The following is a 13,746-nucleotide window of genomic DNA, read 5'->3' on the forward strand; positions in this document are numbered from 1 at the left end:
GTGCTGTAGTTCATGAGTGCTTAGATGCTTGCTCGAGGAAAAGCAGAGACACCCTTTTCCACGAGGCTCATCTAAGCTACAAGAGATCACCCGCATTTATACTTTATCATGCACTTGTGGCTGGGTCCCCAATACTTAGAGCAAAAAAAATTTTCTAGGCTTTCCTTAATCTAATTTAGGTACTACAGAAGGTAAATTTAGGCCTTAACAAGGACATAACTATGCTAAGTGGTGAGATGAGCTCTTCCAAACAGAGCTGGGCAAGGAGATAATCTCTCATTTTCAAGGAGGGGAAAAGAAGAGGAGGAGCTGAGCAAAGGCGTGACCTTTTAGCTCTTTCCCACGAGATGGAAAGGAAAGGTGGTAATACTATGTACTAAACTTGTGACTCCCAGCAGCATGTTCCAGCCATGACACTGGCCACAGTTGTGATGAGTGCCACAAACCCTCTGTGCTCCTGCCCTGCCAATGGACAGCACCTCTCTGTGACACTTGCGTTGGTGCTTTGACCAGTCTTGAACTACAAAAATAGTTCAAACAATAGCTGTCAACAGCTTCTGATGGAGACTGCTTCACATATGTGACCAAGAAAGTTTTCCACCACTATTCAGACTCAATTTCCTTTTTACCCCTTCCCTCCTACCGTCCAACTAATTTCCAGCAGTATCAACACCCTCTTGAACAAACTTTTAACAATCCTTCTAAAGGGAATTGAAACCAGAAAGAAATACATTTCAATAAAGGCTGAGTAAAAAAGCTGAAGAGGGATTTTAGCATACTACCTGCTTTAATTGAGAAGGGACCACCTTTTCCATTATCTCTCAAGAGTTACCTGTCCTGCAGGCAGCCATAGCTTGTAGGGTTTTATTTTATACTGCGCCACTTTGACTACCCTGCCCCGTGTTTCCAGCTGAACACGCTACATGTCATGCAACAGCAGCTATGTGTGGCCTAAAGTACTTACACAATCCAGTCCACCGCTAATATCAAGGACAGATCGTTGGTTGGAAGTCCAATGGCCTCCAAGATGATAGCGATGGTGAGGACTCCTCCGGCTGGGACCCCAGCTGCACCCACACTGGATGCGGTAGCTGTCACACTGCAAATCAATTTGCGTACCCGGTTAGCACGAGCTCTGCAGTGCTCCTCTTCTACACTTACGTCACAGATTTCCCCACTATGGGAACTGTAAACAAACTCTACAGCATGGGACACAGATCATTTGCTTCCCAGGCAAACCCTTTCCTGCCTGCTGATACAAAGTAAAGGGTACAGAGCACAGTTGCTCAGCAGGCATCCATAGCAGCTACCAAGGCAATGGCTTTGTTTTTAATACCATGATTGCCTTTTCAGAAAAAAACCCAACACAACTATATCCCGCTGCCTTACTAATATATCCATTTCCAAGTCATGTATCAGTTCAAATATGCTGAGTACATTACATCTCCTGGCCCCAAATGTATAAAGGTAAACCTTGCCATGCAGGGTACTGTCCCTTCTCTGTGTCTCGTTTGCAAACACAGACCCTAAATCAGGAGCTGGAAACCTGTGGTGCATGTGCTATAGACATGGACCACACACCTTTTCGTGTGCAGTCTGCAACTGAGTTTTCCTTGGGCTATCACTACATAATCCTCAGGTCTGTGTTAACACCTGATTCACTGAGTACCTGAAAGGCTAATTTGGTCACCATCAAAGAAAATAATGCCTCAGCCCTGCCTTAAATAGACAAACAATATACTGGGAAATGCAATAAGGAAGGAAATAAAACCGTGTCAGGGAGGGTAAAAAAATGCCAGGAACTGGCCCGAGGAGGCATCTGGTGGATACAGCTATGGCTTCTTGGCACAGTGAGGGGCTAGAACTCCTTGTAGGATCCTCACTTCAGGACTTTTGAGGAGGCAAGTGAAGAGAATGATACTTCATAGGATATGGGAAGTGGGACGATATTGCAGGCATGGAGGGGAGAGAGTCCTAGAGAAGGAGGCAGGACTGAGGTGGTGGAGGGGATAATGGAGCAAAGCAGTCAGGAGGGGGATGATAATGGGTCTGACCTGGGAAGACAGCGATGCGATGGTAGGAAGGGCAGAGGTAAGCAGAAGCAGAGTCTTTAGTATGAAATTGATACATAAAGAACTGAGGAGCTGGCAGGAGGATTTTCTAAGACATCCAGAGGGTGAATTAGGCATAGCTTTCTGGGTAGAGCAGCATGCCTCAATTACCCAGCTTAATGGTGAGTGGAGGGTGGGGGAGTGAGATGCTTAAGGAAGGAGAGGAATTTCATGTGAGAAACAGCTTTAAACAGCTCAAAGTCTGTTTCAGAATTCAATTACCCCTCCCAGGTTCCACCTTTTATTAAATCAAGATTCTGGCAAATCTTATAAGGCTTGAAAGACTCCATCCTTTAATCACCCTATAATTATGTTTCATAGCAGTTTGCAAGCTTTAGGTCAGAGATGTGGAATGCAAACTGCTAGCTATTAACAGAGAGACCACAGGCTTGAATGTGTTTGGGGCCCAGAAGGATGTGGTTGCAATAGCAAGCAACTTACAGAATTGTGAAGATTTGCCCAGGGTTGAGGTCAACATTGTTCAGTTGAGCGATAAACACAGCTGCCATGCACTGAAAAATAGCAGCTCCATCCATGTTTACAGTCGCCCCGATAGGAAGGATAAACCTGCTGATCCTCTTGTCGACTCCATTGTTCTCCTCAATACACTTGATCATTGACGGGAGAGTGGCTGAGCTAGAAACAGAGAATAAGGAAAAATAAACACAAAGCATCAGGGTGCACTGAATGGAAAGTCACTGTCTCATCACTTTCATGTTTCTAACATGCTGCAGACAGGACTGTCAAGACAATGATGCCATTTTATAGTCCTTCTCTGTAATGACAGCAATGAGGGACCGTCCTTGTTGGTCTTGAGCAGCGGTATTTAATAATCTGCTTCCATCCAGAAATAGCTGATAAGGACTCTAATCTCCCAGAAGCAAGAACTCATGACTTAACACAGTATGTAGCCTAACAGGGCTGTGGAATGATCAAGTCTCAAACCACAAAAATACACCAATAGATGCCAATATAAACACAACAGAGGAATCTCTGTTAATGTTGTACTAGTACCTTCTCAAATGAACACACGAATAATAATAAAAAAAAATCACTGTTGGATTTATTTCTTGCATTATAAGTTACATGGTTTTATTCATAAACCCTCTCATACTTCATGTACTTCAGCTCCTGTGGCAGACATGCATCTACTTTTGGAGATGACCTGAAATGATTTTATATAGTTATGATATTTGATCAGGTGTTTGCACCTTGAGAAAAGTGTAGATGACATGCTTGATAGTTGGGTTATGACAAATAAAAGCTGATCAGGCCAGATCTTTGAAATCATTAATGTTACGTCCCTTTACACTAGCTAATAAGTCTGCTTTGCTCCTGCAAAATTAGTCTAAACTTGTTCCAGATCCTTCTGAACTTAGAGAACTAAACTTTACAGGACAAAGTCCCTCACTACTGACCCTCACTTTACTTAAAATTGAAAGAACAGCTGGCAGGCAAATACTTTCACTTTTTCCCCCAAAAATTTCCAACTCGGCATCATGCTACAGTCCCGATATTTTGAGGAATTGTTTTCAACAGCTCATTATCAGTATGTGTTGTGTGGCAGGCTGCTGACAGCAGTGAGACTCTCCATGCTCAGAAGTCTACTTTTGCAATCTCAGGAACAATATTCGCACCTAAAACTCAACACAATTTGGTGTTGGGATATAACCAATTTACACTGACAAATATAACCAGGCTATAATCCCAAAAGAAGCACAGAAACCCACCTGGAGCAAGTGGCAAAAGCAGTGGCAAGTGGTGTGATAAGTCCTAAGAGAAAACGATATGGATTTTGGCGTGTGGATGCAAAATAAATAAGTGGCAGAATGATTCCTCCATGGATGAAGTGGCCCAGGATAGAGGCAAAGATGTATTTTCCCAGACTGGTCACCAGAAGGACAATATCTTCCATTTCCACAATCTTGCTCCCAACAAGGAACATAATGCCAATAGGTACATACCTGTGTAAAGAAATATTGCCTGTCATTATGTACAAACAAAAAGCCTTGAAAAACATGATATTTTTTGTCCTGGAGATAACATTCTTCTAAAGAATATGCTGCTCCTACTGAAGAGTAGTGCCTTATTCACCACACACTCAGGTTAAGCAAATTTGGAAGGCCTCTCTAACACTCTTGCTTGGTGGAAGGCAAGCAGTCAAACTGAAAAAGCTCTGTTCACCTAGGCCCTCAAAGAGGTAGCTAAGAGAGTGTCCAAGGGAAGTCAAGCAGGAAGCAGAAATGCTGGCAGAAGCTATCAGGACAAGACACTGGCGTGGATTTTTAGTCCATCAGGGAGGAAGGCAGGCAAAGACCTAAAGCTAAAGTCACTGCTGAAGGGATGGCAGATGGCAGGAAAGAAAGGACCAGTACCATGTCACTGGAGCAGAGAAAGGGGTGGAAGAGTAGGATCTTACACATGTGGTAACTACCAGAAGAAGTATGAAGTTAGGTCATTAAAATGGTAGTCATACTGGGTGCCAACATATTCAGTGCAGGAAAGAAAAAGCTACGCCCTTACCAGACAGCTCAGCTAAAGGCTGCTGATGCATGTGTGAAAGATAGCAATTAACTCTGCTATTTGCCTACAAAACACTAAGTTAAATGATCAGGATTCCAGAGCTTCCCTCAAGCCAACAGTCATGTACACGTACATTCCCATGCCTCCTATCTAGCAACTTGCTATGTCTTACGACGTCAGCATTTGTTTGAGGTTTCCTTTGTCAGGAACACTTGGAAGGGGGAAGAGCCACCTGCGGGCCACAACCACACCTCTTGTGCCAGTTGTGCAGCTGGGAACAGCTGTGAAAAGACAGAATTGCCCTTGCACCTTCAGCAGAACAGCTACTTAAATGAACTACAGGAATCACTTCAGGCCCAGGGTCAGTTCCTCCAAAGCTCTACTTGGGATGTCTGTGTCTGAGTACCTCTGCTGATGCTGTCCACGCTCCATCAATTTCTGCTTCTAAGATTAAGAAATACTAAAAGATCACCCAGCTCCCCAATACCCTGCCCCAGGCACGCACGTGATTACAAAAGATCTGCCTGTACATCTCAGAAATAAAGTTTTTTCTCCCACTGTCCCCTCCAATCCAATGCCCATGTTCAGAGAAGCTGATCTGTGGAGTCAGGACAAACTTCAGAAGGTTTGGTTAAGCATGCAAAGGTTTGGAAAGGTGGGCAAGCCTTAAGGTTGCCCACATCACTCACTTCTTCCTAGCCTGCCTCACCCTCAGTGCTTCTGCAGCTCCTCTGTTCTGTCCACAGAGCACCTCCTTATGTCCCAGATCAATGTGAGCACCCTCTCTCTGCCCTCCCTTGGCCAAATCTCTAGGGGGCCTGCTGAACCTTCCCCACTTAGCCTCTGCCAATTCTGCAACATACTGTCTTTGAACTACCTTTCTGAGCACCCCGATTAGCTATATGTAGCTGAGCCCCAGTCCTGCACAAGCTCTGCAAACATGAACACTAGATTCAGAGCTGAGACTGGATCCCTCCCCTCGAAGAGGGAGGATGGAGAGGAAGGAACTGAAAGTTGAGACCAAAGTGCTGCTAAACACGAGAGTGGCTGTTGAATGGGACCAGATATGAGCTCAAGCTGCCTTTTCTCTTGTAGTATGATTTTGGCCATTCCAAAGTATCCTTTGGGAAGTACGTGTAGCTTGACAGATTTTGAATAAATACCAGGACAACACAAGAGCCTTAAGGAAGGAAAGAGAACAAGTAAGGGCTACGGTGCACTGCAGTGTTAAGAGTCAGCTGTGGTCCCAATAATCCACAAAGTAAAGGATTATATACCAACTGATTGGCTTGAAGTGTTAGCACTGTAATCAGCTGAATACAAGAACTGCCTCTTAGCAGTACTCAGTGTCCAAGGAATTACACTCAAGAGTAAAAGACTTAAGCTGCTTTGTGACTTTGAATTTTTCAATCCCTTATGACAGCAACTAACACAGAGATCTGCCTGTGTAAAATCAGGTGTTTTGTTAAAACGTTTCTACTTCTTAGAGGGAGAAAAATAGTAGGAATGAAAAATGCAGAATGAAAGGAGAAAAAATACCCCTGCTAAGGTAAGCTTACAGCTTTTCCAACAGCTTTGGAAAGGGAGCGAGAAATGTCCCACTGTTAATTTGTTAGCTAGTTGTCCTTATGAATGTTTTTATTTTTGCATGTGAGGTATTAGTACTGTTGGTTTCAGAAGAGCAGCCTACACCCATCCAGCTGCATAAGAACAGCCATGATACTGCTCTGAGACCCAGATTCAGCCTACCTGACAGAAAACCCAGTCAGGAAGCTGGTCCTACCCCAGCTTAGGTGGCCTGAACTGCTTCCTAGAGGTGCCTGCCTCCTCCAATGGTGGTTTCTTGGAGAAAGTTCAGCGCGCTCCAGTTCCTAACATATAGACTTTTTTTTGTGCCAAAAGCTTTGTGAGATCAGTCAGAGCAACATCCACCCCATAAACATGTCTGGACTCCAGGGAAGTAAGTGAAATAATGGATTTGCTCATTAATAGGCAGGAGACAAAATAAACAATCAACCTTAGGAAATACTTACTCTCGGGGATGTGAAATGGAAAACAGAAGCATCTCTGGAGAAGCAAGTACAAACAAGAAAGAAACAGTTGATTGCTCTTCTAGTAACATTAGTTCCTGCTTCACCCAAGAAAATGAAAGAGATCTTAGAAGTGGAACAGAGATTTAAAGATCCACTGTATAACTCAGGCTCTGCTGATAACAATGACAAAACACTCAGTAGCTAGCACTACTGTTTCAATAGGATGAAGAGCATAGCCCTGGAGACTGTTCCTCCCTTCTATACAAAGGGCCATAGGTTCTCCATCAGCCTTTGATGCAATAGACAGATGGGGGTCCGTATTCATGCACTCCACAGGGTTTCTCCCAAACCAATACCAGTGAGTGGGCTACCTTCTCATCTCCTTGGATATCTTTCAGATCAGTACAAGTAACCTTTTGACCAACAGAAAAATCAAGGCTTGAAGCTACAAGTATGATTTTAGTTATGCACTGCATTTGCAATTGCACTCCAAGCACAAACATCTCTGGCCTTCACACAACCATACTCCTTACTTGCTCACATCTCCTTTATTCATTCAAGGCCAGTGCCTTTAGGCACGTGATGGCAGCTAGCCATGGGCTTATGCTGCTTTGAAATAGAAAGCCTTCTTTCCACTAATTAATCAAAAAGGAGTCCTGGAGAGGATTTTTAAGCAACCGTCTGAAGTGTTCCAGACTGATACCTTAAGCTATGCATGACTGTGTAATTACAGGGCACAAGCAAGAAGAAAAGACCCCATTATGTGACACCATGACATTCACTTTTGCTGTGATGAGGGATCTGGTAGGAAAAAGCTGGAGAGATGGATAAATGGTGAGATTCCTGAACTGAGCATAATATTGTACTGCAGATTTATCTGCAGTCACACACTTACCACATAATCCAGGAAACCAAGACCATAGTTGCCTCATTGAATGAATTAAAGAAGCGAATCAGATCTTCCCCTTCCTGACCGAGCTTTTTCAACGCCACTCCTAAAACCAGAGCGAACAGCACCAGTCCCAGGATATTCATCCCTTCAATCTCAGTACCAACAGGGATCTGTAGAGGCAAAAAAAGAAGGCTTGTTAGATGCAAGACTGGCACAAAACCCAACAAAAGGGTCACCTCATTTTGTTGCTGCCTGACTGATCCGAAATCAACACACAGAACCTATTTTGGGAAGGAAGAACCTATTTTGTTGAAGGGAACCAAACAAGATCTGGATGCAGTGCAGATACAAACCTCCCTAGTTATGAGCTGGCATGGATTCACTGGAGAAGGAAAGGGCCTGCTATTACCTCCCCTCATGCCCTTCAATATGATACATGTGCTCTCCGTGACCTGAACAAGAAACCTCCCCAGTTTACTCAAGACAAGCTCCACTACAGATGTGAAACAGCATAGGCACCAATCACATGTGTGTGGTTAAAAGACTGAAACTTTCATCCCTGTTTCCCCGTAAGGGAAGATGGGTGTGGGAGAGACTGCAGGCATAAATAGCAGATACTGGCAATATTGACTTCCTAGCTCTGATTATTCCATCAAGCATCATTCACTGTCAGCACTATGATATTCTACCACCTAAACAAATCATACCTGCAAGAGGCTTGCAGCGGTCTGGCCCCAAACATGTTCTTATTTCCTGACACCTCTGATAGGAATCTGCTCTCAGAAAATGCCAGCTCCACTGCTTTAGTGCGATATTTATACCAAGGTGAAAACCATGAGAAAACAACCAATGTTATGAAGCAGAAAGAGTGGAGAGGGGCAGAGAAAGGTAGCAAACTGTGGAAACCTACTCATTCATCTGTCCACATCAGCTGTAGGAGATACAGACAGAACAGAAGAAATACCTGTTACCCTTCTCAGAAATCATGTGGCTGCATGGTAGAAGCAAGAGGATAAAAACAGGATCCACCTATTGACAAAAACTAGTCTACTTACAAGTCTGCTCTGCTGGTCCTTCATGGTTTGTTTCTCAAAGAGAGCTAAGCTTGTTTGGCAATGTAGTTTGGCAGTCATATGAATTGAATGAGTGTTCTTGTGGCTACGTAAAAATATAATTGTTTTGACAAACTGGTTTTTTTCCCCCCCGCAACTTGGCAGTACAAGCTCAACATGTCAAATTGTTGTTTTATTTGGAAGGGCTTCTAAAACAGATTAGGTTTGTGTACAAGTTTTGGCCTTCTGGCTAGTTTAAGTAGACACCAGCTCAACACTAGGAAAGAAAAATATATTCTGAGCTAAAAGCTTAAAATGAATATTAACTAAAGAACTCGGGATACTGATCTGCTACATCTGACAAAATGAGCCTGCTTGAGATGATATTTTTCCTGGAAGTATACTGCTGAACTGGACTGTCTCTTAGTGGCAGGTGGAAACATAGTACTGAAGGGAAGGGGATAAAACATAAATTACACACAAAAGCATGAAGGCTAAACGGCTGTTAACAAAAGTGTTTACAAACAATGAAGGTTCTGGCTTTTTATATTTGCTAGCTACAAAATAATTAGACATAGGATCTGCAATTTTTTATGGTAGCTGCTTGCTCAGGGCTAAGTTGTCAGTATTTGTTTGATTTCTGATTGAAAGAATTGAAAACATGGACATGATATTATGAAAGGGGTGCACTGTATCTCCAGAGATGTCTCAAGAAATGTGCTCTTTTCTCCACACACAGTAACACTTTTCTGTCTGGATAGTTTTGTCTGTATTCTGTTTTGTGTGCCTGAAAGCCCTGAACATTCCTGTGGTTAGAAAAGTTAGACAGAAAAAACGACACCCTCCTATTAATTGAATAAACTGTCCGTGCACATTTTTCTATTTTTCACTTCTGTCGGTAAAACATAACTCTAGGGTAGGAGATAAGGTTTACCATAAGGCTGAAGAAAATCTAACAAAATTTCAGTGACAATTTATCAGTAACAATGTACAAATTGATATACAAGTCTCAAATTTTATGACTAATTTATTAGCAGGAAGAAAGTAAATCTGTAGTAAAATAATGCTGCCATGCCATTCCAACAAAACCAAAGCTTTCTCTGGGAAATGTCAACTTGGGCAAAACATGAACATTTTTACACCAGAAAAGAAACACTTCTTCATTCACATGGAGTGAATGCAACGCTTTTTCATTTTGACACGACTTTTCACCTTGTTGTGTTTTTTTCAACTTGTTATTTTATAATATAACATCTTATACTGGGTTAATTTGATACAAGGCTAATATGAAAAGTTCAGCTTGGAACAGAATTTCAACATAATGACCCTAAACTTTTCCACACAAGAAAAAAATCCTAAAAACATTGAATGCTTTTTTGTTTTTGTTGTCATTCAGAAAAAAACAGTATCAACCCTTCCTTTGGAACAGAAATTCAGTGTTTCAAGCTGCTGAAAGTGCCCAGCCTCCTGACCTGGATGTTACTGGGAGGAAATTCCATTATACTACTTTATACTGATGTTTTGCAAAGCATCTCCGCCCATTAAACTCCTTCTACCGGAGAATTGCTTCTCAACTCATTAAATGCAGCGGTATGAGCCTGAAGCGCAGCAACCTGCTACCGTTTAGGCTTCTCAGAGATCTAGTCTCAGGAACGAGGCAGAAGTGTACTGAACGTGCAAGAGGATTGCTCAGCTTCCACCAGCTGCATAGGGCACACAGGGTCACAGAGCAGGACAGAGCTTGGGAGGCACTCAGGAAAACAAGGGCCAGAGCTCCTAGAGCTTAATTTGGAAGGTCACTTCCCTGACTAGAGAAGTCCAGAGCTCTTCTAGGTCATTCAATCCCCACAAGCATCAGCCACTCCACCTTCTTCAGAGCCATGGGTGGCAAAGGCTTGCCAAATTTTGTTCTTGGGAAGCTAGAGGAGAGGGCAAGAGATAGCAGCGGCTCCAGTTAGCTACAGCCAGGACACAGGTGGCTTCTCACTTTTCATCTTAACCTGCACAGTGGCCTACTGTGCATAAATTGGCCAGTTCTCCTCAAACTCCCCTATACCTCTCCAGAATGATAATACATGGAGTTTAGTCTTCCTTCACCCTCAGAGATGTCTCTCTCCACCTTGCTCCTGGCACTGCGATTGCTGCTGCTGCTGTTCTCCAAGTGCTCACACTTACTAGTCCTTCAAGCCTAGGTCTTGTGATCTGGGGACCCTTGAATTCTTGGTGACCGGAGGGAGGACTCTGGCACAGCCACCAAAAACTTCTTAGCTGTTTCCCTCTATTCACTGTCATCCTGCCACCCTTTTCAGGTCTTGCTCTCTCTTTCTCCCTCTTGAGCCAATTTTTTTACAATACACAACATTGACCATCGCCTCCCATCACCACAGATGTAGGCAGAAGGTCCATCATTTGCATGGAGTAGTAACTTACTGCAAGAAATTGCTCCCTGCAAATAAAGACGACAATCTGCAGCGTTCAGAGAATTTCACCTCCTTGCAGCACAATATGGAAAGAGTCCAGCAGTAAATCCTCAGCGGAAGATCCTCTCAATCCCAGCCTCTAAAACTGGCAGATGCTGAACAGTCTTTTTGTACTCTAACAGAAGAGTGCATCACCCCAAAGGAGCTGCCAAACCAAGCAGCATTGTGGACACCAAACAAAAACGGCTTTAACGAGAGCTTTGTTCCTGGATAAACTATGGGATGTGTTACTGTTTGCTTGAAATTACGTGTTCTGGTAGGAAGATTCATGGAGCTCTTCTGGTCCTTGAATCTCTCTGAAGATCCTGTTGTTTTTTAGCTCTTGAAACAAAATGCTTATCAAGGAAACAACTGCTGATATTGAGCTGTCCCAGTAGTAGGTGGCTGAAAAAAAAATGTAGCCACGTGATGTGAGGAAGAAGAGCAATCACCCGTTTGTGTATTTTTACTGCTGCCACAAGAGGAACTCAGAGCCCCCACAGCCTCCCTGTCCTGCAGATGGGGAACTGAGATAGTCCATGCCCCAGGAAGGCTTGCTGCCAAAGAGACAGAGAGGACATAGCCATAAAAGCTAGGTAAACATAAGGGGAGCATGTGAAACAACAAAAAAGACATGGCTGCGCAGACATCTACGTGCCCCACTATTCATATCATCGAGAGAAGACAGGGCCTATTAACCAGTGGGGGGAGGGGAAATAAAATCAATGGAAAAGTTCGCTCTACACTATTCATATGGAAAGTAGAAGGAAAACATTTCTCCTCTTCAATCAAATATTCTGCTGATGAAAGAAAACATTTGATAGGGATATCATCTTGTTTCCCTGGAACCCAACTTCTATTGTTATGATATTTATACATATTCTCCAAAAATCATATTCTTCCTTTCCAAACTTAATCCTCATCTATCCATAAATAATATGGCCAGATCTGTACTGAAACTGAGCTAACAAAACTGAGACGATGCTTTCTTTTTATTTGGTCTGCTCTTCTCTAGAGGCAGTAGGGCGTCTTCTGGAATTAAAGAAGTTCAGCTCTGGTTCCGCCCCAACAACTGAAGAAAGGTTTTGGAAAAGTAATACCAGAAATTACATCATAAGCACTGGCAAAAACAGGCATTGGTGACAAATTCATAATATTTTTTCTGATATTGCATAAAACAGGAGTCTGATAAGTGGGAAAAGGAAAGAAGAAAACTGAAAAAGAATCTTACATTTTAAATTGTCAAAAGATGCATTCTTATCTCTTGAGGAAGAGTGATGGATTTGAACAAGCATTAAAAAAGTATTCAACAGCCAAGCCTATGTCCAATGGGTATGGTTGGCCCTGATCCATGCTTGGTTGCCAAGAAGCCCCTATCAAGCTTGACACTGAAGATGAATAAGAAGAGTCTTATTCACCTTTCATTTAGCCCTGCTTAAATGAAGAATAACTTTACCCTCTGTAAGCAATCACACATGTCTAAGTGCACATTGTTACAGCCTTTCATATTGAACTTGGGTTTTAGTAGCACGAGGCTGCACAGGCATGTACTGCCCAAGGATATAATGGCATGAGAAGAGAAAGTGCTCTTTTGGGATCACGTGGTCCTGCAGTTATTGCTGTGCATCCGTGTCAGATGAGGTGAGTGCAGATCTGGGCTAATGCAATCTCATAGGCCTGGGCAGATGGAGCTGCCTTCTTCCCCAGTGAAACCACTCGCTGTGTGATAGCAGGCTTCTAGGCAAGGGCTGACTTTTCCCCTGCTCAGTTCTTGTGCCATCCAAGTCACCTATCACCCTGCCCCCAGGGCTGGTGAAAGTTCAGCCCATCAGCTGAAAGCAGAGTTCAGAAACACACTGTTCTGCATCACCTGCTCACGCACCATGCGTGGTGAGGAAAAGGTAAAGAGGCCAGTACTTCCTGCACTCAGGGATACGCTTCAGAGTCCCTCTGGATATGCATAAACTGCTTTTTCCCCCGATGGTTTTACAAACCGGTGGGCAAGCCTCAGCTGAGCCCTTCCATGACAAATACAAACATTACAAGTCTCTTGCCCTAGGGGCATTCAAATCATATTAAAGATATAGTAACCCAACATCCGATACTGATCTCAGATAGTCAGAATGAGCCCGAGAAAAAGAAAATAACCCTGAAAGTAATCTCCAGTGTCAGACCCATCTCCCCAAAATCCCACGAAAGCACATGAGATACTTCATTTGGAGTGAGGTGACACATGACAGGCTGGGATACTGGGTTTGTTTCATAGGATGCTGCCTGTAAGACAACAGTAATTATTGCTGGACTTGCAATATGTCGGCTCTGGCCAATAATAAAGATGTTTGATAGCCCCATGCTGCAGGAGAGATGCCACTCAACAGGATATAGAACATCTCTGGAAGTTCTACAAGCTCCATATGGAAGAGAACACTCTTTACCTCAGCTACACCTGCAAATTAGTTTCTTTTTTGACACCATTGCAATAGCAGCCTATTTGTAATGTTCTGTCTATAATTTTTACTCCTTCAGACCACTTGTTACTGCTTCAAACAAAATTTCAGCAGCATGGCAACAAGAAAAAATTCTCAACTAACCTCTTCTTTTTCTTTTTTTTTAAGAGCCTTGGGTAGTGGAAAAAAGCTCATTGTCTCCAAATTGTTAATGAAGAGTAAGGTTTGA

At 43.1% G+C, this 13,746-nt stretch overlaps 1 protein-coding gene across 1 annotated transcript in view; it reads right to left on the reverse strand.

The window, feature by feature from the left end:
* SLC1A4 (solute carrier family 1 member 4) overlaps positions 1–13,746 on the reverse strand; it is a 37,413-nt gene that overhangs the window by 11,581 nt on the left and 12,086 nt on the right. The window contains exons 4-7 of the mRNA XM_052784191.1: positions 7,563–7,729; positions 3,842–4,075; positions 2,553–2,747; positions 965–1,099 (exon numbers count right to left, since the gene is read on the reverse strand). Of these exons, the coding sequence (XP_052640151.1) occupies positions 965–1,099; positions 2,553–2,747; positions 3,842–4,075; positions 7,563–7,729 (731 nt within the window). The remainder of the gene's footprint in view (positions 1–964; positions 1,100–2,552; positions 2,748–3,841; positions 4,076–7,562; positions 7,730–13,746) is intronic.

Source organism: Harpia harpyja, chromosome 4 (genome assembly GCF_026419915.1).
Source record: "Harpia harpyja isolate bHarHar1 chromosome 4, bHarHar1 primary haplotype, whole genome shotgun sequence".
Taxonomy (NCBI): domain Eukaryota; kingdom Metazoa; phylum Chordata; class Aves; order Accipitriformes; family Accipitridae; genus Harpia; species Harpia harpyja.